The sequence below is a fragment of the Triturus cristatus genome, chromosome 6 (genome assembly GCF_964204655.1).
Source record: "Triturus cristatus chromosome 6, aTriCri1.1, whole genome shotgun sequence".
Taxonomy (NCBI): Eukaryota; Metazoa; Chordata; class Amphibia; order Caudata; family Salamandridae; genus Triturus; species Triturus cristatus.
In genome coordinates, this window is record NC_140589.1 from 1,482,510,014 (window position 1) to 1,482,537,807 (window position 27,794).

Genomic DNA, 27,794 nt, shown 5'->3' on the forward strand with positions numbered 1-27,794 from the left:
TTCCGGAGCAGAAAAGGGGTCAGGGATGCTACTCCCGGTATTTCCTGATTCCCAAGAAGGATGGCAGATTACGACCCATCCTGGATCTCAGAATCTTGAATCTGTTTCTCAAGCAGGAGAGATTCAAGATGCTCACCCTTGCGCAGGTTCTTCAGGCGCTGCAAGAAGTGGACTGGATGGTGTCCATCGACTTGCAGGATGCGTATTTTCACATCCCTATCCTGAAGTCGCACAGGAAGTATCTCCGGTTTACGGTTGGTTCACAACATTGCCAGTTTGCGGTCCTTCCGTTTGGTCTTACTACTGCACCTCGAGTCTTCACCAAGGTGATGGCGGTGGTGGCTGCCCATCTCAGGAGGTCAGGGATCCTGGTTTTCTCCTACCTGGACGACTGGCTTCTGAAGTCAGAGTTGCCAGAGATGGTGCATCGTCATCTGCAGGTAATTACTCAGCTGTTGTTCAAATTGGGTTTTTCGATAAATGTGCCCAAGTCTCACCTGGTGCCCTCTCAGCGCAACCTGTTCATAGGGGCGGTACTGGATACCACTATGTCGAGCGTTTCCTCATCCGCAAAGGATTCTCGACATTCAGGAAATGATCCCTTTGTTTCACAATGGAGCGGTTGTTCCAGTTCTGAAGGTCCCACACCTGCTCGGTCTGTTCGCCTCCTGCATTCTGTTGGTCAACCATGCATGCTGGCACATGAGGGCGCTCCAGTGGTGCCTCCGCAGGCAGTGGTATCAAGCACAATGGAGATCTCAAGGAATCTGTCAGGATCTCCAGAGAAGCTGCAGCGGATCTGTCTTGGTGGAGTGTGGAGGGCAATCGGTCTTGAGGAAAGCCCTTTCATCTTCCTCCATCGGTGGCCACAGTGATAACGGATGCCTCTACCCTAGGGTGGGGTGCTCATCTGGGAGATCTGGAGATCAAGGGTCTTTGGTCTACAGAGGAAAGATTGTTTCATATCAATCTTTTGGAATTGCGGGCGATTTGTTTGGCGCTCAAGGCCTTTCTCCCTTCCCTTTGCGGTCAGTCGGTTCAAGTCCTGACGGACAACACTGCCGCGATGTGGTATGTCAACAAGCAGGGATGAGTAGGGTTGTACCGTCTTTGCAGAGAGGCTTTGCGACTTTGGTTCTGGGCTCAGGACAAATCTGGCCGGGGTGCTGAACGTGCGTGTGGACAGTCTCAGTTGGCAGTTCTCCGTCGACCACGATTGAAGGCTTCATTCAGAGGTAGTTCGACACATCTTCCGGATATGGGGGACTCCTCGGGTGGACCGGTTTGCCACTCTCGAACGTGCACTGGCCGTCATTCTGCAGTCTCCAGTTTCCGATGCAGGGGGCGTTGGGGGATGCGTTTCAGTTGAGTTGGAGCTCACAACTCCCTTATGCGTTTCCTCCCATACCCTTGATTCCTCGGGTTCTGAGGAAAATTCGCCAAGTCCTGGCCCAAGTTATATTGATCGCCCAGGTTTGGCCAAGAAGGGTGTGGTACACCGATCTACTCCACCTCTCATCGCACCCTCTGCTCCGTCTCCCTCTCAGGGTAGACCTCCTCTCGCAGTCTCTGGGGCAGGTTCTTCACCCCCCCCCTCCAGAGCCTGCACCTTCATGGCTAGGGATTGAACGGGGCAACCTGAGTTCTTTCTCTCTCCCTCCTGACGTGGTCGATGTTATCTCATCGGCCAGGCGACACTCCACTAAGTCCATTTACTCCTACAGGTGGTCAAAATTTGTTAAATGGTGTGGATGGAGATCTGTTGATCCCTTAAAGGCTCATCTTTCTGATGTTCTCTGTTTTTCACTGCATTTGGCCAGGCAGGGTTGTGCTGTGGCTACTGTTAAAGGTTATTTGTCTGCTTTATCGGCATTTCTGTGTTTGCCTGATCAGCCGTCTCTTTTCAAATCTCCGGTTGTTTTAAGGTTTAATAAGGGCCTTACTAATATGTTTCCGCCTACTCTTTTCATTATGCCCCAGTGCGATTTAAAACTAGTTTTAACTTTTTTAATGGGTTCCCCATTCAAACCTATGCATAGTTGTCCTTTGAAACTGTTGTCATTCAAAACGGTCTTCCTTGTCCCCTCAGCTAGGAGGGTGAGTGAGCTTCAGGCTTTGAGTTCTAAGCCTCCGTTTCTGACCATTCATGCTGAAAGGATGGTTCTCAGGACCAGGGCTGCTTTTCTGCCTAAGGTGGTCACTCCCTTCCATCTGGGGCAATCCATTACCCTCCCTACTTTCTATCCTCCCCCTCACCCTTTCCAAGGAGTAGGAGCGGCTTCATCGCCTGGATCCTAACAGGGCGGTTAGTTTCTATTTGGATAGAATAAAAGACTTGTGACAGGACGATCAGCTCTTTGTGGGCTACGTTGGATGCATGAAGGGAAAGGCGGTGCACATATGCACTCTATTCAGGTGGTAGGTAACGACCCCACCCCTGTGGGGTGTATCCCCGGGCACTGGACTGGAGTAACGATTTTTTTCGTGGTTATCAATGAATAATTTGCTCAATTATGCACTTGAAAGTTTTTTAATTTTTCACTTGATTTTTCATTAATCCGTTGGAAAACTTCATTTCCCAAAATGCAACATGTTACTTTCACAAAGTTGTCTCAATCCGTGTTCCAATGCATTTCGGCAAACTGCCTTCATCAGGGAACATCTAGAACAAAAGATTTAAACTGTCTGTAATGATACCAGATGGATATATACAATACACAGTACTAGTCACATACATTGTAACAAATGTGAAACAAATGGCGTGTTAATGTATCAAGCGTGGTTTTAGACTCAAAGACGAGGACTGTCACAGCAGCCAAAAAAGACAAACACAAGAAAGGCACCCAATAGAAAGTTTGGTGATCAACATATCAGATCACCACTTCAACGATTTTGAACTTAAAACATTGCAAAAGGGAACTTCGTTTGTGCCTACCTCACAATCCAACCTCCTAGAATCGCATATCAGTCTTTACAAGCTTATGAGAAAGATACGCCTACGGCATTTTTTCGATAACATCATTGTCACACCAATCACAGAGATTGAAGATCCACTAAAAGGACTCAGAGCTATCAGCACATATGTAGCCCCCATTAGTCACAAAACCATCGATTTATTTGAACAATTGGTTAAACAAGACCTAGCCAAAATCAACTTTCAAAAAAGACCGCGACGTCGTAACTTAAACACCAAAGAATTTGCTACTCTTAGATCAATATCCAACAATTCCAAGATCATTTGCCAAAAGGCCGATAAAGGGGGAGCCCTTGTAATCCTAAACACCACCTACTATCAAGAACAAGTTGAAACTCATCTAAAAGATGAGAACACCTACATGGAACTGACTACAAATCCCACTGAGGAGTTCAAACTAATCCTCACACACACATCATTCAGAGAGCCTTTGATGGGGGCATCATCAACGAAAAAGTAAAGTAGTACCTCACGCAACCACAACCCAGGAGCCCTAAGTTCTACATGGTACCAAAAATACACAAAGATTCCATCCACCCACCTTGTCGCCCTATAGTTTCGACACGTGGGAGTATACATGAACCTGTTGGTAAATTTCTGGACACTTACCTTCAACCATGTGTTCTTAAAATGACATCCTTTCTCAAAGACACAACAGATTAACTCAATAAACTCAATCTTACAAACATCACGGAAGAGGAAACCATATTAATGTGCACTATTGATGTTAAATCTCTATACACATCGATCCCACATCAAGCAGGGATAGAAGCAGTTGAAAAGGCCCTTTTAAGTACAGATTATGACGAAGGCATGAAGATCTTCTTGATGGAACTCCTAGATTTCACTCTTCTACACTCGTACTTCCAGTGGCAAGACACATGGTATTTACAAAAGACAGGCACTTCGATGGGCAACTGTGCAGCGCCCGCGTATGCCAATCTCTTCATGAATTCCTTTGAAGAAGAACACATCCTAAACACTCAACCCTGGAAGAATCTGACACCTTTGTACCTAAGATTCATCGATGACATCTTCCTATTATGGAAAGGACCCTATGAAGAACTCGAAGATCAAATCAAACTACTTAACCTTATTGATGACAGGATTCAATTTACCTACGAGATCAGTGAACATACGATCAACTTTTTGGATGTAAAAGTGACTAAAACCATGAGAGGATTCGAAACCAACCTGTATAGAAAATCTTCAGACAGGAACAACACCTTAACATATGACAGCTTCCATCCCCAACCGCTCAAACAACATCTACCGTATTCTCAATTAATGAGGGTAAAAAGGATTGCCTCAGACTGCGCTGAATCTTCCAAACAACAAGAAGACATGTTACAGCGATTCAGACAGAGAGGATACCCAGAACACATACTAACAGAAGCTAAAGAACGCGTTAGCAAATTTTCAAGACAACAACTACTTTTGACAAGACCCAAAACCACCGCTGAAAGAATCACATGCGTCAGCAAATTCTCTACCACGAGCCAATACTTAAAAAAGGCCGTTAAAAAACATTGGCCATTGTTACAACTAGAGCAGGATTTCAAAAACACCTTCATCCGTGAACCGATATTTGCCTATACACGAGGCAAAAACCTCGGAGAGCTCATTAAATATTCACCCACTAAGTCTCCAGAAGCTACCTACAAAGGCACGATACCATGTTTAAATTGCAGCAACTGTCACAACATCATGAAGGGGACGTACATCATGCACCCCATGAAAGGACATAAAATCAAACTACAGGTGACAGCTACATGTGATACTTCTAATATCATCTACATGTTAAAATGCCCATGCGGAAAAGTTTATGTCGGACAAACAGAACGTAAATTAAAAGTTCGATTGAACGAACACAAAAGTAACATAAGAACCAAACAAACCAAATCAATGGTAGCTCATCACTTTATTGAAGCTCAACACCACAACAGTCAGTTAAAAGCTTGCATTTTAGAAGTAGTGCAAAAACGAGAAGGAATTGATAACCGCACAGCATTGCTGCAAAGAGAAAATCATTGGATTTATAATTTGAACTCTCTACAGCCGCACGGAATGAATGACAGGGTGGAATTTTCTTGTTATTTATAAACATTTAACCTAAACAGATCACACTGACTGCGATATTCAGCCTTGGGTACCGTATCGGAAGGCTGCCGTTTTCTCATTGATTGACAATGTCTTAGAATTGATTAGCTGTATTCACAATATAGACTGTCGAACAACGTTTGTTCATCACATACCACACAAACAGCATGCCCTGAGAGTTTAATTTAATTCTTTTTTAATTCTTTTTTAGAAAAAAAAAAAATTTCTCTCCCACACGCACACTCCAACAGTCCGCTTTTCACCTTTAGTAGCACGTCAATTACGTTTAAATACCACACCACACAGCCAGTCACGCACTAGCAGCACACTCATGGAAGGCACCTGAGTGAACCGACGGTTTCAGCTCCGGTAAGATCTTGATATTAGCTTCCGTAGTCCCCTCCAGCTTGTATATTTACTCTTCAACGCCCATATTATACCTATTTAGTCACTTCTATATAGTGATTTCAGTTACAACCTCCACACATCTTCTTTAAGCTTTTTAAGTTTTCTTATGTGAATTAACCGCCATGTGGCACGATGTTCACCCACACGGTCCCCTTACAGCCTCTTTTCGAGTCTAAAACCACGCTTGATACATTAACACGCCATTTGTTTCACATTTGTTACAATGTATGTGACTAGTACTGTGTATTGTATATATCCATCTGGTATCATTACAGACAGTTTAAATCTTTTGTTCTAGATGTTCCCTGATGAAGGCAGTTTGCCGAAATGCATTGGAACACGGATTGAGACAACTTTGTGAAAGTAACATGTTGCATTTTGGGAAATGAAGTTTTCCAACGGATTAATGAAAAATCAAGTGAAAAATTAAAAAACTTTCAAGTGCATAATTGAGCAAATTATTCATTGATAACCACGAAAAAATTCGTTACTCCAGTCCAGTGCCCGGGGATGCACCCCACAGGGGTGGGGTCGTTACCTATTGTTTGAGTTTTACACACTCTCTGGCAGGGAGTGATACCCTGGAGCACGGCACAATTGTTTGAAAATTCTTCCAAGCACAGCAGTGCACAATTGACCATAACTAGTTTCCTCTATTCAGGTGGATCATTCTTGTGCATCAAGATCTGCTACGCTCTGGCTGGTAAGGAGCCTCCTGTAGGCATTAGAGCACATTCCACCAGGGCTAAATCATCTACTTCTGCCTTGTCCAGAGGTGTTTCTGTGCTGGACATCTGTAAGGCCGCAACTTGGACCTCCCTTCACACTTCCGCGAAGCATTACTGCTTAGATTCCGAAGTGAGGAGGGACGGCCATTTTGCGCGCTCTGTTTTGCAGGACTTTTTGGTATAGAAGGGTGGACACCCTCCTCCGGGAGTGGGACTGCTGTGGGATTCTATTCATGAGGTGAGAAATCCGCAGGCAGATGTATCCATCAGAAGAACAAGTTACTTACCTTTTGGTAACGCTTTATCTGGTGGATACAGTATCTGCCTGTAGATTCCTCACTAACTCGCCCGCCTCCACGTTGTCCACCCTTTTATACCTTAAAAGAGGTATTCGTTAATATGTTATTTCATATTGTCATTATGTATTGCCTCTATTTGCCTTTGAGTATGCTTTTAGGAAATGCTGGTTTTTTTTTGTTTTCCTTTTTTTTCTCTTTACACTGTGTGTATTTGTGTGAATACTCTGTACTATGTATGCTTTGTCTATATGGTCGGTCCGCCCGTTTCACCTCGGTGGCACGGAAAAAATGGGTGGAACTGAAGTCATCACGCCGACGTGGCCCTCTTATGGCTCAAGTGACGTCACGTGTACCCGCGTGCGGAGCCATAGCATTGTGACGACCTAGTCGGCGTGGAGAGCTAGGAAAACGTTTCTGTGGAATGCTGGCGCAGGGGATATTCATAAGGTGAGGAATCCACAGTCAGATACTGTATCCACCAGAAAAAGCGTTACCGAAGGTAAGTAACTTGTTCTTCTATGCTTCTCCTTCACATACATCTTCCGTCAGTTTCACCATCCTACTACTCCCTTCCTCTCCCCAATCTCCCTCAAACCCTTCACCTACTCTGCCTCCTGTACCCACCATCATCTACCCAAATTCTTCAGTTTTCTTCTGATCGAGTATCACAGGTGTAACTTATTTTCATCTATAGAAACTGAACCTGTTGTAGAGAAACGTAACTTGCCAGACTCACACCTGACTCCTTCACAGAGACCCACCTTCATCAAAGTCATCCTGAATACTGTGTGCATTAGAGCCTTTTATGTGGACTACCAAGTCCAGCACATTTGGACTGTGATCCTGTTGTTTAAACCTCAGTACTGAGTCACACTGACAATGACTTAAAGGCTTCTTGACTTACTTGCCTTCTGCATCCTGCTCATTCCTGATGTATCTGCAGACTTTGCAGTGGGGTCTGAAGTATCGGTGACCCCGGGCCGCCAGGGGACCTTTCAGATTCCATCCAGGTGTAGGAGGAGACTGAATAAGATCTGCAGTGGTGGATGCTCAACCACAATCGGACCAGCAACAGACCCTTCTCCCTAGTCCAAACAGAATTGACGGTGGTGACAGATGCATCACTACTAGGTTAGGGAGGCCATCAGGGAGAGGTGGAGCTCAGAGGACTTTGGCCCTCACTTGCGTCAGGTCTCCACATAAATCTGTTGGGGCTGCAAGCTATTCACTTGACATTGAAGGCCTTCCTGCTGACCATCAAGGGCGGGCTGGTTCAGGTTCCCACTGTGGTACTGCAACAAGCATGTTGGGGTAGGCTCTTGGGTCCTGTGTCAGGAGGCTCTACGCTATGAAGCTGGCTGAATCATCGGGGGATCTCTTTGGTCGTACAAGTCCTGGCATGATCTTTAAATGCCTAGGTGGCAGGACTCAGCTGATGGCGCCTTGTAGATCAAGAATGGCAGTTACACCCATAGGTGGCAGAGGGCGACTTCCAACAATGGGTGAATGCTGGCACAAAATCTTTACCACCACTGAGAACATACAAGGTCAGCATTTTTGCATGCTGAAATTCCCAAGATTTTTGTAATCCTTCCAGCCTTTACCTCTCCTGCCTCAAGTGCCAAAAAAGATCAGGAACAACTGAGTCCAGGTAATTATTAAAATTTGCACGATACAGGCTTCTTTCAGTTCCGTACAGGGGACACTGATGCGTCTTTGGCATCTGGGAGTCCTCCTCTTTCTCCCTCACTCCCTTTCCGCCTTTGGTTCTATTGACCTGCATGATTCGCTCAGAATTCTTAAGAGCCTAAAATCGGGCTCCCCCTCAGACCCTTGCACGGCCAGACTCTTGGCCGATGTTGCAGAGACTGTTAACCCGGAAGTTAATAGACTCGTTAACATGTCCCTACAGGAGGCCTATGTTCCGGCCGCCTGGAAGCAGGCTAAGATTCTACCTCTTTTTAAAAAGCCATCACTATATCCCTTGAGCCCTGGAAGCTAACGTCCCATCACACTTTTGCCTAGCATTGCAAAAGTTTGTGAAAAGTTGTCACCAAACAGCTGACTGAGTTCATTGAAAGCAGGGGCATATTACATCCGGCCCAGTCGGGGATTAGGGCCTCATATAGTACAGAAGCAGCGTTGGTAGAAGTCTCCGAGGCCATCCAAGACTGCTTGGATGCCGGCGGGAGGGCAGCCTTAATTTTGCTTGACCTCTCGGCGGCATTCAACACTGTCCCCCACTCGCTGCTGCTCACCTGACTTGCTAAGATTGGCATATCTGGCATTGCTTTGGGCTGGCTTAATTCCTTCCTGGATGGCAGGATGCAACAGGTTTAGCACCCCCCTTCCTCGTCCTCACCCCAGAGGGTGCTTACGGGGGTCCCACAGGGGTCCTCTCTGAGCCCCCTTCTTTTTAACATTTGTCACTCCCTTGGTGCAACTGCCCGACGATTTGGGGGCCAAAATCATTGCTTACGCGGACGATACCCAGCTTTTGTTCACATGGGGAAAGAATGAGAGTTCCACTTCCTCCGCAAAAAAATGCCTTTCCAAGGTCTTTCAGTGGCTGGCCTCCGCGCAACTAAAATGTAATGAGGAAAAATTGGAAATCCTCTTGTATGATTAATTTCCTCCTCATTTCAGAGAATCACTCTGGCCGTCCGATTCTACGATGCCAGCCTCAACAGGGCTACCTGCCAAGAATCTGGGGGTTTGGTTCGAGGAGAATCTCACGTTTGCGACCTAGATCAAGAAGTTAGCTGGGAGCTGCTTCGGGATACTCTAGAGCCTTCGGAAATTCCTCCCATTGCTCCATAGGGCCGCTAAGGAAACGGTCACGCAAGCCCTGATTTTATCCCGATTGGACTACGCTAATGCCTCGTATGCTGGCATCCGGGGATATCTGATCAATAAACTTCAGGTTGTTCAGAATGCTGCAGCCAGGCTTCTCCTCAATGTTCCTGTGAGAAGCAGTGTGCGAAAACATCTGCGCGCCTTGCACTGGTTGCCCGTAGGCGAAGGATTAAATTCAAGTCCTTAGTTACAGCACACCGTGCTCTTCACGCCTCTGGTCCTATCTATCTACGAAAGCGCAACCTGCATCTACATGCCTGGATACTGAGCAGAGATAGTTTTGCAACATGAATCTTTTCTGGATTCACATGCTGTGCATTATTCCGCCATTTAGTGGTTGGGTCCGGAATCTCCTCCCAAAAACTTTTGTCCTACTACTATTTTTATCTTTTGTTGTTGGTGGGCGTCGAAGTACCTCTGTTTCGTGCTCCTTGTTGGGCTTCCTCCGGAAGCTCCCAACTTTTGTCGCCATCTTCCAATTCTTTTTTTTCCACCGTTTGGTCTAGATGCATCCAACACGACAGTTATTCCCTTTGACCTTCCTCTTGAGGTAGTTGTCATCTTGGCAGCCATGTGTCCTTCAGCGAAATCTGTGTATGCTGGGCACTGGGACAAGTTTCTGGCTTGGTGCGGAGCCAGTCAGTTGGACCAGTTGCAGGCAAAACTTAAATGCGTTATTGTTTTCTTTTAGCTCAGCAAGGACATGCTCTGGGCAGTTATAGATTACCTTTTGGCCCTTTTACGTTTGCCAGGTCAACCATCCTTATTAAAATCACCAGTCGTGATGCATTTTCTAAAAGGTTTACAACACAAATTTCTACCCAAGCCCTTTGTATTTCCGTAGTGGGACTTAAATTTGGCTCTCACGTTTCTGATGTCAACCTCTTTTGAACCATTGTACAGTTGTCCATTGCGGCTACTCACCCTTAAAATGGTCTTCCTGTTTGTGACAACATCTGCATGATGGGTGAGTTAACGACGGGCCCCTTTAGTCCAGCCTTCCTATATCACCTTTTTTCTCGTATGAAGGACTCGAGCTGCATTTTCACCAAATGTTGTACGTGCCATCATGCTCCCGACCTACTCTGCCTTGCATCATCCCTCAAAAGAGCAATGGAGACTATCATTTGGAACCCCGGAGGGCACTCAGTTTTTACATCTATTGTATCTGGGAACTTTGGGTGGGTGATCAGCTCTTAGTAGGGTTCTCTGGGGCAAAGAAGGACAAGGTGGTGTAGAAATGAGCCATCTCTCGATCAATAAGTACTATAGTCCTCTGCAGTAGGATGTACTATGCATTGACTAGGAAGCAGCTTCCAGAACCCCTAAGGGCCCACACTACCAGGGCCAAGGCTACTACCAGTGTGTTTGCACGAGGAGTGCCTGCCCTGGATATTTTTCAGGCGGCTAAGTGGGCATCAGTGCATATGGTCATAAAGCACAACTGCCTTGTTTGTCTGGTCCGTCATGATGGACATTTTGCATGCTCTATCCTGCAGGACTTTTTAGTTTGACCAATTTCACAGACCCATCACATTGAGAGGTACTTCTTTGTTATCTATTTTAAAGGTGAGAAATCTGCTGTTAAAAGTATCCATCAGAAGAACAAATTTCTTATCTTTGTAATGCATCTTCTTGTGAATACTCGAACTGCAGATTCCTCACCACCCTCCCTCCTCCCCGTTCTGTAGTATGGGCTCTCCTGCCTAAAAAGATCCCAATTCAGGATTCTGCACTCTGGTTTGTTCAATCTCCTGATGAGCTCCACATCTGGGTGGCGTTTATATGCAGCTCAGTTTGTCACTTCCAGAGCAGAGTGGTGTTGATGCAAATTTCTTAGATGTTACAAATTCCTATATGCAAAACAAACTACATAGGCTTAATGTCAAAATGACTTCAGAATGTTACCTTAGACTAGGACTAGGAAATAGTTTCTGGTATTGAGGATTGAGAGTCTGGAGCTTCTGTCTTTTTTCATGTCACAGTGGTTTCTCTGCACTGCCAACTGCTGTCAAAAGTGCATCTTGGTTATAATAAGTCAGAAAGTTCTGAAACAAACCAAAAACTGAGCCTTCATAGCATGTATTGCTGTAGATACACATGCTCTGCATATTTCTGCCATCTTGTTCTAGGTACCGGCATTTGCAAATTGTTTTTCTTCAAGGATATTTTGAGTCACAAGATAAATCTTGACTCCTCTCTGTCCACAATTCACTGGGGTAAAGAATCCACCTCAGTTTGGTTTTGTCTGCCATCAGGTTTAAACATTGCTGTTCTGGCTCTGGTGCTGACGATGCCTTCTCCAGGAACGTCAGTGCCAATCGTCAAGAATTCACCCTTAGCGACAGAACCCTTTACTGGTGGAGAATTTCACCTAAAAAGTTAAGCTGCTCCTGCACCATGATGAGCGTAACTTTGTGGTGCTGGGCCGCTTTCTGTATGACTCCATGCTAGGCAGCAGTGTCATCCTGTGGGGAACTCTTTACATGCTAGGGCTCAAGGTTGATATCGTCTTAGGGATCGACATCCTCCCAAGGGTCATCCCCTTCCCCGGGTGTGACAGGATCATGGTACATATTGTGAAGATCGTAAGGGATCCTTTGGTGAGAGATAATGTGGTCAGAATGAGAAGATTACTGTGGTGACTGAGGAGGTAGAGGTGAAGGGGCCAGTGGATGCAAGTACAGTTCTATGAAACATCAAGGTGACTTGCAAGGGACTTCAGGAGGAGGACAGTAAAGAGTCACATAGGGTCCACTTGGACAAGCAGGGCTCAATCTAGAATGTTTATCTCATGGAGTTTACCACAACCTGAAGGCCAGTGGTGCTGTCCAATCTAGTAAAATCAGGTCATTGTCATTAATAAGGTAGGTACATCTGAGACTAGCACTGATTCCGATCCCCAGATTGGCTTAAGCTTGATGTGAAGGTGTTCGGCTGATTATTATTTGCTACAGCCTTTTGCAGCTGTGCTCCAGCAACCCTTTCAGGTACTTCAGACTGCAAGAGAAGCTTTCATATAGGGCTAAAGTTTAAACAGTTATCTAGTTTGAGGGTATGTTTTTACGTGTTCTGGTTACTTGTACTTTGCCACAACCTAGTGCTTCAATGCAGTTGGTACAGATTTAGTCTAAAGTGAATTGTTGAGTATTTGGTGAACTTTATTGCTTTGTAAAGGCAAACATGTTTTAACAGGATTAGGTGGGAAAAAGACTAAAAGTTGTAACACATTTTGGTGTTACTTGCTGGAAATGATTTACTTTGAAGTTAGGCATGCTGCTAAGGTAGCAGTTCTTGACCTGGTGGAGGCAAAGAAAATTGCAGTGATATTGTAGCAGATCGTTTCATCTATTAGAAGTATTGTGATGGGACATTTTGAAAAGTGGCCGGTGGTTTAATAATTTATATTAACATCTTAATATTTAATGATTTCTGTCTGTTAAAACTTTTTCTTTGTCAAGTTTATTGTGGTTCTATGTGTTTAGCTACTGTAATGCTAAATTGTGTCTCTAGCTTCCTCAACATGGTTTGATGCATTAAGTCGTAGCTGACTCCAGTGTGAATAATGTGAATCTGCATTATCCTGGATAGGAGCTTATACAGAAACTGGAAACTGATGACTATCTCAATCTTCCTTGGTTTCAAAATAACATTCTAGAAACACTTTTAGTTGTCAGCACAGGGTACTTGCACATCTAAAGGTACAGCAAAATATCTGGCCAAAATGTTAGAATGGGCTGGGCGGCCACACAATCAGCATGAGGCTTAAATTTTGTTGGCAGGGCCTGCTATCAGCAGACAGAACTCCAGAGCTTTGAAGGTTAGCAAGTACATTGTTGAGGTGACGATTAGATTCTCTTGCCCAAATATTTAAGTTATCAAGCACAATAATATTTCTTCTTGATTAGTGCTAGAGGAAGCAGTATTGAATGTTCCTCAATTTCATATTCAGTTATTCTAAACTGCACACAGTAGTAAATCAATACCGTCTTAAAAATCCATTGCAATCGGAACATCTGAAAGCAGGTGGCAGCTGACCTATCACTGCTCAACTGGATTGACATGACTGTTGCACCACTAGGTTAAACCCTCTTTTCCTAATTTATCCATAAATTGTTGTGACAGATGTCAACATTTGTGGAAATGGGATTTGCTATTGGATAAGTACCTTGCTCTGACTGCAAAACTTTTCACTAACTCCTGAAAAGCATCCTGCTTCCGTGGAGAGCAAAGAATGCACCACATTGGGTTAACAGATGAGGTGCTGAATTTACAGACTGAGACTGTGTAATGTTACAAGGGGATAATATGCAGATTATGGCAACCTAAAACTTTTTAAGGAGCAGCATTGAGTGCGATGCATGATAATTTCACTATTTTCCTAGAGATCTATGTTATGCATTCATGAGTACATTCTTGTGAAAAAGGTTATTTTTGTTCTGACTATTGAGTGTCCTTTGCTTTTATTGCAGATTATTGGATGGTAACGAGTACCTTTTCCAAGCCAAAGACGAAGTAAGTATTCCATAAATGTATTTACTCTTCATTTCCTATAATATATTAATAGCCTGTCACATCCAGTAAACCACTCTAGATCTACCTGTGATCATGAGCACTGGTGCTTGGTAACTTGATTTATGCATCATATTTCCTTATGAGGCAACAGCCAGCAAGACTGCACATTGAGGAGGTATGTGGCATTGTTCCATGCTCCAGCTTGGTTTTACTAGATAGTCATTAACTTATCGTGGATCTACTCTGTATCTGGGGTGTCTTCAGAAGTTTTCGTAGGGATACTGTTTTATTGTTTCAACATTTGTAATGATCTCAGAGCGAAACAGGAGTTTAGATTAGAAATTGAATTGAAATTGCACAGATCCCACCTGTGACTGGTTTTTTTTTGGGCTCCCTGCACAATTTTCCTGATGTCCAAAGGGGTGGGACTCCGCTTATGTCATTAAAACCCTGATCTTCAGAGTGATCTTTGTGGTTATTTTATGGACACTAGCTATGATTGTGCACAACACAGATCTAATTTTCTTGTGTTAGAATACTATCATGATTTCGGTGGGGAGTACATATAACCTGAAGCAGTCCTGCAGTATGGGTTGATTTTTGTGTTCTGCCAAACAGAAGCAGTTAAAAGAATCTGTTTATTTTTAGTCTCAAGAGACTCAATTTCTGGATTGTGTTTTGTTGCAAAACTTATGTTCATAGTGTATGTTGCTGTGGATACACCTGCTCTGCATGCAATCCTCCTGCCATACAGTGTTGGGCTCGGCTGTTTGCAGGTTGGCTTTCTTCTACTTAAAAAGTGTTGTGGTTCATGAGGTATATTGTGACTCCTCATTTAGTTGGCAATGTGCATGGGAACCAATTGTTTTTTTTCCACCATCAGGTTAGGAAATGTACCGCAGGGCTCTGAGTTCGATGTCGTGGAGAGAGAATAGGCCGGCCCCTGGGGCATTCTGCCCCACCTACTGTCGCTCAACCCAGAGTCAACCTTTTCCTCCTACTCCGATCCAGAAAAAGTCCAAGTGGCCTCCCTCACCTCCATCCCTTCTGGCCCCCGGATGAATACCTCGGCACCGACGGTCAGTATGGTCAGCAGTGAGAAACATACCAAGCCTTCAAATAGGCCACAATTTGAGGCAGAGTACCGTCTCTGATGGGGTCAGGCATCGAGATCTCTAATTAGGGCACAACCCTCCAGCCCTCCACCACCTTCTGGCTTGGGTCGGCACTGGACAAAGGCTTTATAGCCTGCAACGCTCCCGCCCACGGGCATCGACCTCTCGCTGTCATTGAGCTCGAGGGTCCTCCACAAGCTTCCAGCCCCTTTGAAGCTGAATACCCTGTTGACACCAGCACTGAAACAACCCTTCAAAATGCCATTGGCGTCAACACTCCCTTCGGGTCTTAGGACCCAATCAGCGAAGCCTCCTTTGATGGCAGGCTGCAATGACTGAGCAACCCATCCTTCAGCGGCTAAAGGAGTTTGACATGAGGCAAAAGAGACTCTTCATACACCTCCAAAGAGGGAAAATCTCTTCAAAGCTGCCTCCATCATAGCCTGTGGAGACCTTGCATTAACCTTCCATGAAGAACTGGCTTTTGAGCCCTTTGCAACTCCCAAGCACAAAAGGTGCAAGGACAGAGGAACCAGCCCCCTCCATCCATTCTTCCTCTTCTTCACCCACCACTACCTTATAATTCACCACCTCCACATTTGCCAGTGGGTTCACAAAAACTCTTATGGCGAAAGCAACCCTTTCCATCCCACCAGCCCTTATGATGCACTGTTTAATCGAATGACCATCAGTGAACCGTGGGTCAACTATGATGTTGGTCCCCTGGGAGATCCAGCCCTGGATCACTATCCTGTAAGGGCATCACCCTAGATACCACCACCAATTACCATGAGGTGATGTCTTCCAGGAGGAAGATGACTTCCTAATGGAGATGCTATCTAGATCCGAGAGTACAGTACAGTTCCTCCCCATGCTAAAGGGCATGATCAAATCTGCCACGGACACTTTCAAGGAACACACCAAGACGAGGGTTGCAATGCCACAGGTTGAGGAAAATTGCAAGCTCTCCCTCAATTGCCCACCCTTTATCAGGGGTCATGTCCCTCCTGACTCCCTGGTAGTCCATATTTAATGCAAATGGACTTCTGCTCAGGCTACAGGCGACGCTCCCTCAGCTGAATAGGAGAACAAGAAGCTAGATGCTGCTGAGAAGAGGGTGGTTTAAGATCCACCATTCACTGGAGGTTAGCAACCTCAGATGACCTCTCTCAGTATGATAGGGACCAATGAAATGAGATGTAGGAACTGGTCAAGCATCTTCCCGAGGAGTTAAAAAAGAGGCAGAAGGGAAAGCCATCTCCACTGACATTATTTGCTGTGCCATGGACGCCGCTGACGCAGCATCTTAAAGGGTTAACACCAGCGTCCATATCAGACACCACGTATGTCTCTATAAATCAGGTTTTGAACCAAAAGTCCAACAACATCTGCTCAACTTGCCCTTCGATGGCGAACATCTCTTAGGCCCACTAGTTGTTAGAAGAAATCAAGAAAGATACAAATACTGCCAATGCCATTGACACCCTCCAGACTTCACCCTCTAGAGGCTCCTTTTGGAGGCCTCAGTATGGGGGACTTTAAAGCCACCTCCCTGGATCCTTCCACCTCCTACTAGATTCAGCTACAATCGTACCATCCGCGATCAACAAGGAGGTACACCAAGGGCCCTACAGGGGCAACAACATCAGGGGCAACGGGGCCTCCACCTCAAAACAGTGACGTCCTTCTCTGCCCCGATCACAGGACACCTGTTGGGGGAAGACTTCCCTTGCTGGCAGGAAATCACATGAGGCAAGTGGGTATGAGCAGTGGTTTGAGACATCTCATGCCAAGAACTTCTCACACCCCCTTCCAGCATCTCGCCCCTCAATAAACATCTCAACCTTCTGGAGGAAATGATCGAACCTCTCCTTTAGAAAGGAGCCCTAGAACCTGTGCCTCCCCACCAGCGGGGCAAGGAGGTTTGCTCTCTCCGATTCCTCATCACCAAGAAGGATGCTTCCCTGAGGCCCATCCGGGACCTCAGGCACGCCACAGTAGGTCACCCCTCTCCTTCATCAAGTAGTCCACATGGCGGTGTTAGGCCTCAAAGATGCCTACTTTCACATCCCCATGTATCCTGCCCAAAGACTCTACCTACTCTTCATGGTAAATGGCCAGCACTATCAGTTCAAAGTGCTTCCATTTGGCATCACACCTGCCCCAAGGGTCTTCACCAAGTGCCAAGCAGTGGTGGCCCTCCACTTAAGGAGGGGAGGTATCCAGATCTTCCCCTACCTTGACGGTTGGCTGATCAAGAGTGCAGGCAAGCACTAGTACCTAGTACATACCAGGATACCATCTTACCTCAGATTCCCTGTAAATTTCACCAAGTCTCACCTACAACCTCATCAAACCCATGCGTTTTTAGGGGTGATACTGACCTAGCCTACCCCAGCCTGCAGAGGGTCATGATACTCCGCAACTCTTACCTCTTTTTTTTATTCAAATTGTCATCTCAAATTCAGAAACTTTGTGCCTTCTAGGCATGATGGCGATATACATCGCCTTAGTACCCCAAATCCGTCTGCATGTGCACCCGTTGCAGCAGTGCCTTACAGCCCATTTGTCACATGGAGGATGTAGTGTTGGTAAAGGCAAGTACACATCGCTCTCTGCAGTGGTGGAGCAACAACCTGTTGCATGGCATGCCGTTCCTGAAACCTATTTTGCAAGTTTCCATTACCATGGATGCCTCTCAAGCTGCAGTGAGTGTGGATCCCTCATCAACAGGGGCACCACATCAATTATCGTGAGCTCCTCGCCATACATATCACCCACAAACTTTCCTTACATTCATTTATGGCAAAGTAATCCTCATCAGGACGGACAGCATATATACTTTTCCACCTCTCCCACTCCTTCAGTTTGTGGTGCGAAAGACGAGGCAGACATCTCAGACTCTCCTCCTTGTACACCTCACTGGGCCAGGCTGCCTTGGTACTCAGCACTATTCTAGATATCATTCCGCCCATTGAGAAGCTCCCCAGCAGGCTGAACCTTTTCACCAGGAACCAGCTCAGATCAGACACCCAGACTCCAAACAGCTCAATCTAGCACCGGAGGTCTTAGAATTGGTCTACCTGCTTCTCTCACAGGACTGCTAGGACATCCTTAAGGAGTCCTGGAGACCCACCACACCAGCCTGCTATTCAGCAATATGAAAGAGATTTGTTCACTATTGCACCCCTTAAAACCTGCAGTCTGAGGTATTGTCTGCTAAGTGCTGTAGCTCCAAAGGTCATGCCTACACTTCCATGTGTCTCCATTTAAGAGGCTTGGCAGCCTATTTGCAAAACGGGGTACATTCCTCCCTTTCCTGCATACTATTTGTTAAAGCCTTCATGAAAGGCCATAAGAGAGTCATCCCTCTGAGTTCCCCCACTCCAGGGTGGAAACTTAATATAGTACTTACCAAATGTATGGGTCCCCAGCCTGTGTTCCCTTGCACTCTTGCCCTCTCCAGTACCTTTCCTGGGAAGTGGTAGACTTTGTGCCATAACATCTCTTAACATGCAAGCCCTCCCCCTACAGGAACCTTTCATTCGGGTACACAAAGGTAAGGGGGTACTCAGAACTAACCCTAAGCTCCTACCAGAGTAAGTCTCCCCTTTCCATTGCAACCAGACCGTAGAGCTCCCAGTCTTTTTCCCACAATTAGAATCTGTAGAGGAGAAACCACACCTTAGATGTCAAATGCACTCTCATGTATTACATTGACAGTACTAATATCTTTTGCTAGGCAGACCAACTATTTGTAGGCTCAGCTAAATCTCAGAAGGGACAACCCATAGCCAAAGCCAGCATTCCCAGATGGATGATCAAGTGCATTTAAACATGCTATCACAAAGCTAAAAATGCCCTCCCTGCCCCACCTAGGGCTCCTCCTACATGTAAGTTGGCTGCAACAATAGCCTTGCTGGGAAATATTCTCCTAGCTGTCCTATGCAAGTAGCTACTTGGTGAACCCCACACACATTCACTTAGCATTATTGTGTGGATATCGTAGCCAGGCAGTGGTTGGCCAAACGATCCTAAGGACCTTATTTGTCATCTGCATCATCCACACACTAACCACCGCCTATGGGAGGGTATTGCTTTATAGTCTGTGCAGAGCAACACATGCTACATCTAGCACAACACATGCTGAGAATGAAAACTGTAGCGTGTAGTGCTGTAAATCAACATGAGCCTATCATCTTCTATGAAACGTTTAGTTCTGATCTCGGATCTCTTCCTTTAATAACTTTCCTCCTTTAGCAATATATGTGCACCATACAGCGTCCACTCACCACGCCATGTGACTCTAACCCGCTGTGCAAAGAGCAATCTAACATGGAGTTGAAGCATTGAGAACTAAATGAGCAGTCACACTAGAGCTCGTGACTTGAAACACTTCTTCGAAGAAAAACAACATGCAAACTTCAGACCTCAACACTAGATGGCATGAATATGCAGAGCATGTGGATCTATACCACTACAAGCTATGAACAGATGCCTACAGGAGTAACTAACATTTTCCTTCCTGGTTGTGCTTAGTAGACACCATCATGGGAAGTAGTCTTGTTGCTTAGGGGACGGTACGGGGAGAGGAGTTAAGCAAGCCTGACGCATGGGGGCACACTGAAACCTCAGCAAGGGCAAGCGCGGCTGCACCTGGACTGCAGCGCTGAACTAGAAATGCTTCTCTGCCCAGATGAAGAGGCTGGTAAGGGGAGTCTTATCTATACTGCATGGGAGCAGTTCAGTGTGTATATTAATAAAGAAATAGAAGACTTTTCAACAAAGAAGAAAGTAGCCAGGCCTACTAATGCCATTTAAGAACTATGCAATAAATCATGCTCAGTTGATTATAGAAGGGAAGAAAGAGTGCAGCATTCATGATCGAAAAGGGGTGAGGCTGAACTAAACAAAAAACGGTTCCCTGGTGTTATCAATGCTCGCTCGCTTTGTGGTGACAAAAGCTCATAATATCCAGGATTCAATTAGAGAAACCTGGATATGGCCTGTTTGACAGAAACATGGGTGAAGGATGAGTGTCAGATGATGTTAGATGAATTAGTACGGCTAGACCACCAAATGATTTGTGCAGAATGGATGGCCCAGTTGGGGTGAGTTAGCGATATTTATAAAGCTGCAAATTAAATGTGTAAAGATAACTGAAGACATTCATACCAGTCTAGAAATACTTAATACCAAAATGAATGACGCCCGATAAACCAACCCGAAAAATGTTATTGTGTCACAGACCACTGAAAAGCTAGTAGAAAAAATTCAAATAAACTCACACATAAAGTTACTTAAATTTATTAGAAGTGAAGGATGGTCATATATTAGACATAATTTGCAGCAATAACTGCTTTGACTGTGCCCTGGACAGATAATTCCCTGACAAAAAGTCAAAGGGAGGTCACGAGATGACACAATAAGTGATATGATCAAAAACGTAAACTGTGTAAATAAGAGGGCAGCTGGCGAAAAGACCAGGCAGTCTCTATAAAAATGTATGGATGTTTTTAAATAAACACTAAAAAAGAAACCTGATTAGAGAGACTAAAGTGAGCTGTTATGTTTGAGATTTTAAACTGGCTGAACATATCTAAACCAATTTTTGCAACAATGAATTGAAACAAACTCCAGGTCAAGGGGTGGAAACAGAGTCCGAGCCCATTTGCAATACGTTTATTGACTAGTAAATAATAAAATTAAAATCTCAGGAAAGAGCCAATGTCACCTTGCGCCAAGAAACTGACAAGATTATAGAATATAGCCCTGAGATTAAAGAAATTTGTGTTCCAGTTCACACTGTTAACGTCTGAAGATTTTACAACCATGATAAAAAGTAATAAACTTTCATGCTCTGATACTGATATCTTGTTTGCTAACTTTATATAGAATTGCATCTATTGTCTCACCTTATAAGTAGAAAAATCATTAATCGATCGCAAAAAAAAGGCGTATGCCTGATCTAAAAGGGCACATATTCCACCCTTATTTTTAAAAGCAGCCCTGGATCCTGACTGTGGAAAATCGCAGGCTAGTATCCCAAATCCCATTTGTGGCCAAGTTTTGAAACAGGCCGTTTTTAATGAGATATCGAGCTTTGTGACATCTCAAAATCTGCATTAAGTACAGGATGGATTTCTAGCAGGATACAGCACTGAGATGGTATTACGACCGTGTTCGATGACCTCTGAGATGATGGGATCAGTGGTCCTGATCATGCTCGATCTGTCGGCGGCGTTTGACGTTGTTGATCATCAGGTGTTACTTGATTGACTTGATGGTTTTGGGTTAGATACATAGTTCAAGTATAAGTGAAGAGTTTTTTGTCTATGTGAATGACTTGAGCTTGGGAGTGCCCCAAGGCTCAGTGCTTTCACCTGTACTAATAAAACTGTACATGGTCCACCTGGCATATCTGATACAGTCATTTGGTCTTATTGCCTTGAAATATGCAGGTGAAGAATACAAAATAAGTTTTTGTATGCCTTTGATTTATGCAGATGACATCCATATCCTTCCTTTGATTGATGGGGAGCTTGCCACCAACACCCAAAACCTGTATAGTTGCATGACCACAATACAGTAGTGGATGACTACTACTCCGCTGATGCTGAATGGTGAAATATACGAGAATCTGATAGAGACTTCTAGCCGCAGATTCCTTCACGTAGAATTATCCCCAGACGTGAGACTGGATCCGGAAACTTTTTTGCCACAGCATTCCTGCGCGCCGGGGGCGGGGCAACATCACACGACTCTGCCCAGGTGTCGTCCGCGTACGTGACGTCAGCGAGGTCACATAAGACCCGCCCCGGCGCACCTTTGTCAGTTTTTTCCTTTTCCCCGTGCAACGCTGATCTGATCTCTACTACGGACCTGTTAGGGCCCCTTTTTCTTCCATTTCCTTTTGGTGGAACAGTGTGCGAATGACTTCGGGCTTCAAAACTTGCACGTTTTGTGGGCGTCTTATGTCGGCGACGGACCCTCACCTCATTTGTATGTAGTGTTTGGGGAAGGATCACGGCACCACAGATTGTGCGGCGTGCCAACGGTTGAAGTCGCGGTGGGAGCGCCGGATGAAACTTTTCTCAGTGCGTCTCTCCAGGTCGACGTCCTCCCCTCGGTCTGCTTCAGCGGACGGCTTCAGATATGGCCGTGGTCATCGTCCTCGCCCTTCTCCGATGTCACGTGAGCGTCGTTCCCCGGTGGGTAAGTGTTGCAGTTTGTCCCCGGGGGCTAGTTTCCGGCCTTCCGGGGGCGTGGACTCTCCACCGGTGATGCGACCTGCAGGCCCTTAACACCTTGTGTGTGCTGGCTAGGGCCTCCTCCTGTTTGTGGGACACGGCTGAGTCTCTGGGATCTGCAGCGTCCCAGGAGTCTGGTCAGGTGGACTTACGGCATCATGCATTGGATGCCCGGGAGCTTGCGGCGTTTATTCTCCGCTCCAGACGTCTCATAGGTGCTGGGCCGGGCCATGGCTTCCTCTATCGCTCTCCGTCGCCATGCTTGGCTTCGGGATGGAGTATTCCGTGAGAATATTCGGGAGCAACTCATCGACCTTCCGTTTGATGGCAGCCTGTTGTTCCATGCCCCGGCCGACTCCACCATCCAAAGGCTCTTGGCAGGGCTCCGTCCTCCTCCTGCGCCTTATCCTCCTCCTCCGTCCCCTCCTCAGTGACTTCTGAGTTGGGTTGATTCTGGGCTTTCTTAGGCCGGTTGTTCTGGCTGTGGAGTGTCTCTTCTGGCCGTTTACGTCCTTCCTTGGGACTTTGGCTTTGTTGGCTGCTGGACGGCCCATGTGTTGATTGTGTGTGGGGTCTGCAGTAGTTGTTGAGCGGGCTTGGCCCCGAGATTGGGCCTTCTGCTTTGCTTGGGCTGCTTATCACACCTTCAGCGGGGGTGTTTTTTTCCCCGTGGCTCTTTTGTTTTTCCTCTGCTGCGGAAGTTCTTCCAAAGAGGGTTCTCATATCTTGGGACTTAACGTACCCTATGTGGGGTAGTGGTAGCTGTCATATAGCTTGCGCTCAGCTAGAGGGTTCTGGTCGCCTTCGGGTGCCTGTTCTCCATGGCGTTTAGGTAGGTTGCTTTTGCTTCCTGAGGTCCTGTGCGCGGCCACTCGTAGTGGTGTGCCCGGGCATCTCCTCCTCTCCCTGCTCCTGTCCAGAGGTCTGGAATGTTCCTGTGTTCTCCCTTGCCAGGCGTCGCCTACTCGGCCTTCCTGGGGCCTCGGGCTGTTTTTCTTGCATCTAGTGGCTTTGACTGCCGGCGCTGTTCTGGCTGGCAGGCTGCTTTCCATCTGGAGTGGGTGCGCCTTCTTTTCCCTCGTTTCCTTGGGCCCTCTAGGCTTCTTCCGCTTTTCCTGTCTTGGCATTGGGCGGAAGCTATGTTGCCTTGTGGGGGAGTAGGGTGCTTCGGCCTCTCCGTCCTTGCCCTTGGTTCCTCTGCTGTGAGTGTACGAGCCTCTTCAGCCTTCTTTCCCTCCTCCATCCCCTTGGGGTCGGCGGGGTTCTGCTTGTGGGGGGTTCCCTTGGCCTGGCAGGGGCGAGGTTCTACCTGATCCACAGATCTGGTCCCCTGTGGGGATCTCTGTTCTGCATTGGCTGGTGGGGTCCTTTCGCATACCCTCCTTCCCAGGGGGTATGGCTAGGGTATCTATTCTACGTCAGGTATCTGCGGTTAGTAGTCTCTATTAGATGTATGAGTTACTTACCTTCAGTAACGATGTATCTGGTAGAGACGATACTAGCCGCAGATTCCTTCACGGCCCGCCTTCCTCCCCTATTCTGCGAGTACCCTTGGGTTGGTCTTCGGTACTCGCCTCCCGGTGGGGGGCTGTCTCTCCTGTGGGTGCCTTCCTTGTTCTTGACAGGTGGCTCCGTCTGGGGGCGGTTCATTCCTCCTTTGGTCCTTTAGAGGATGGGGTTCTGGTGCTCCGGTGCCCTGCTGTTCTGGCTACTCCAGGTTTGGGGGGGAATTGCTTTCTGTCTCTGTCCTCCCTCCCTCCTCTCCCTTCATTCCATTGCTATCCTCTGATTAAGGGTCATCTGGCCTTGTCTTGCCCTTGTCCCTTGTGGGTGGTTGCCCTCTAGGTTGGGGTGCCTTGGAAGTTTGTTGTCCCTGTTTGTCTTGGGACTGGTCCCATTCCTTGCACAGGATTGGGGGGGGGGGGTGAGTTTACTACGTGTGCCATGACTTTTACGCATGTTCTTTGCCTCCGGGGCACAGGGATTGGAGGTTGTCTATGTGCTGGCAGGGTACCTGCGCAGGTTTCTGCTTGTTCTTCTTTCTTCTTTCCCTGCCCTTGGGTTCTGCAGTGTTGACACTACTCTGGTGGTGTTGTTAGTCATCGTTTCTTTCCAATTTTTCTGCTCTTCGCACACTGTTCCCATGCTTCCACAGTTTATCTGGTGGTTCCGCGTTGTGGTGCGGAAAAGTGCCCCGAAGAAAACTGACATAGGCGCGCCGGGGTAGGTCTTATGTGACCTCGCTGACGTCACGTACGCGGACGACGCCTGGGCGGAGTCGCGTGATGTCGCCCTTCCCCTGGCGCGCAGGGATGCTGTGGAAAAAAAGTTTCCGGATCCAGTCTCACGCCTGGGGATAATTCTACGTGAAGGAATCTGCGGCTAGAATCGTCTCTACCCTATACATCGTTACTGAAGGTAAGTAACTCGTACTTCTGGCGCCCTTTCAGGAGATAAGCGTTTGCAAATACGAGTTTTGACCTCTATCCTTCGGAGAAACCCCCAGTCCAGTTCAAGTGGTAAATAATCTAGAGGTAAAGTTTGATGTAGCCCTCACTATGGAAGAAGTGAACACAGTAACCAAGTCTTGTCTATAAATCCGCTTTCTGAAACTGATAGTAAATCTGTTCTCCCAAGAGCAAATAATACACATTTTGTAAGCATTTATATAATCGAGTCTGGGTCACTATAATGCTCTGTATCTTGATCTCCCGTTAAAAGCAATCAAAAAGCTCCCACTGATAAAGAATGCAGCAGCTTGGCTTATCTTTAACATCAAAAAGCATGACAACAGATCACATGCTCTTAAATAAAAAAAAAAAAGCTGCACTGGCTACTTGCAATGCAGAGAATCCAGTTTAAACCACTCTGGTTAGTTCACAAAGCTCTTGATGACAAAAGAAAATCACCTATCCAGAAAATGTACAGTGTACAAGCCAGGTCGAAGTTAAAGGTTTAAATCATTTTGCTCTTCTTAACATCCCCAGATGCGGGTATATTATAGGACAGCATGCCTGGAATTTTTTAGAAAATAAATGTTATAAGCTTTTAGAAAGCTGACAAAGATATTGCTTTATATACAAGTGTAGCATGTTTTAGCCACTTACAGATTGCTGTCTATTTATTTCCTGTTTAAATAGTATTTATAGGTTAGGACCACAAAACTCAAATATAAATACAAAATACAAACACAACCACTGCCTTTACAGACTTTCTCTAAAATACCACTCAGCACCCTGCAAACACATGTAGTTCACTTTCTTTTTAATAAAGTGTTTCCTCTCCAATTTTCCTTGAACAGGAGGAAATGAATTCCTGGATTCAGGCGATCACGACTGCAATCACCACTGACAAAACAGAATTGTCCACAAGCACACAAAGCACTCCAGCCACGAGCCGGGCACAGACAATGCCAGCCAGCGTCACCGTAACCACCGAGTCCAGCCCTGGCAAACGGGAGAAAGACAAGGAAAAAGACAAGGAAAAGAGGTTCAGCCTTTTTGGCAAAAAGAAGTGATCTACATCTCGAAACACACTGCACTTCTCTTACCTTTTTTCAGTAAAATTCCAGCATGCCAGCTCAGAACCAATACATTACTCTCTGTGCCTAATGTTCCTCAATGTGATTTAAGCCTTTTATTTATGGAGTGTTTCCAAGAAAGAATTCTGCAGATAGAAAGGTGTGAGGTGCATTGGGCAACTTCTTTGTGAGAGGGAGGAGGACCAGATTTTTTTTTTTTTTAAAGATGAAGTTTAATGTAGATTAGAACTTAATATTTAAACTTTTCCTCAATTTTGTGAGGCTGTCTTGGAAGCAACCCACACATAGCGTGCATTTGGTATGCAAGGCAGCGATTTACTGTGCACATTAAAGACAAATGTATAAAGTTTCTGAATTGTCACCGTCATCTAATTTACGGTTGTTATGCTAAACCCCGACTAGTAGACTTTGCCACCACTGACTAAACCTTTTATTAAAATGATAGTGTTTATCTTTCCTGTAACAGAGTGCACCGCCATGTTAATTTTACAGGCCACTCATCTGTACACTGGCGCCATTACTAACACACACCCTGGACCTTTGTATGCACCATGTGTGACTGTTCCACACCGTGGTGCACAAGAAGGATTTGCGTATGGATAACAATTTTAAATTTGTAATTTTAAACTTTTTTTTGCTGAAAAACATTATATTGTACGTACGTTTCAGATACTTCTAGTACAAGCTATAATAAATCTAGATGTATAATAAACAGTTTAAAATCATTGATGTTAAATGTAAAAGTGGGAACGAAGCATTTACTGGAAAAAAAAGTAATGTTACTCAAATGGTTACTTGCTTGTCAGCTACAGCACTGTGTGTTATAATTTTGCTACATTACCTTGCTTATTTGATACATAGTGTGCATTTCTGTCACTGTAACGATTGTAATGACGATTTTCATTTTACTGCACAATCAAAAATTACATTTATTAGGAATGAAATCCTTACAAAAACTGGGCCTGTAGTCAGAGTAGTACTGGCAATGGCTGCAGTTGTATGAACTGTACCTCTCGACTTCTACCTTGTCTGTTAAATATATGCTATGTCATTAAATGCTTTTAAAACTATATGTATTGGAAACCTTTCTTTGTGGTTTCAAATGGTAACATATTATAATGTGCAATAGGTCAAAATAAAGAACAAACTTTCTCTGTAGTGCTTCTAAATTGACCTTGAAAGAAATTCCACAAAAGTGTTAACAAGAATGTGTGTTGTGCTGTGTTATGTTGGTTATTTGTGTAGCACGTTATGTCACAATACGGTGGTTTCAAAGCACCGAGGGAACATGGAGAAGCGATACCGTAAAAGAGAAAAGGGGAGCTCATTATCGTGAAAATAAGGATGCAACCTTGTTGATGAAGTGGTCTTCCTCAATACTGTAGGATCTCACTTGCCTGAAAAATAATTCAGTGTGAGTATCTGGCCATAGGGTTCAGGTCAAAGAATAGGGTCAAAGAAAAGGCAAGATCAATACTGACAGGTTTAGAAATCGTGTCATATTTTTAGCTAGCGGGGCAGGACATAGAGAGCCACTAGGAGAAAGTCTGTTCGTCATCTTCCCCTCCACAAATTCTATAGTAAAAACCCTCTTATCCGTTTACCTTAGTAGTGGCATTTATCTTTCGCCCAAAGCTAAAGATGCAGTGGAAAACTGAGGGCCCATATTCCCTGGGTTCTCAGCTTGTGGTAGGCTAGTGACCTCAAGATTCGAGAAAGAGCCTACCATAACTGGTTGGTGAAGTTTTAACCGTGCCCTCTTCCAGCCTGGTGTTCCTCAGTTGGCCTTTAGAGGATGTTCACCATCAAGATATCATGAAAGGCTAATTTACTAGTTCCTGTGAGGCCAGATTTATGACCCCCAACAAGATTGGAACCCTACAATGGCAGAAGGATGAACTTCGAACCCTACAGAGGGTGCAGACGCTAGTCCTTTTGACAGTTTGTAGGATGTTGGCTTTGTGATTGAGAGGCTGCTGGAATAAGTGTGAAAGTGTAATTTTGAAAT

The 27,794-nt window shown here is 45.5% G+C and overlaps 1 protein-coding gene across 2 annotated transcripts in view; it reads left to right on the forward strand.

Moving 5' to 3' along the window:
- The window catches only part of SPTBN1 (spectrin beta, non-erythrocytic 1), a 543,544-nt gene extending 516,688 nt beyond the window's left edge, over nt 1–26,856 (forward strand). For both annotated transcript variants that reach the window (XM_085612597.1, XM_085612598.1), the window contains 2 exons: nt 13,838–13,880; nt 25,547–26,856. In XM_085612597.1, coding sequence (XP_085468723.1) covers nt 13,838–13,880; nt 25,547–25,762 — 259 coding nt within the window. In that variant the 3' untranslated portion in view covers nt 25,763–26,856. The remainder of the gene's footprint in view (nt 1–13,837; nt 13,881–25,546) is intronic.
- The last annotated feature ends 938 nt before the right edge of the window (nt 26,857–27,794 follow it).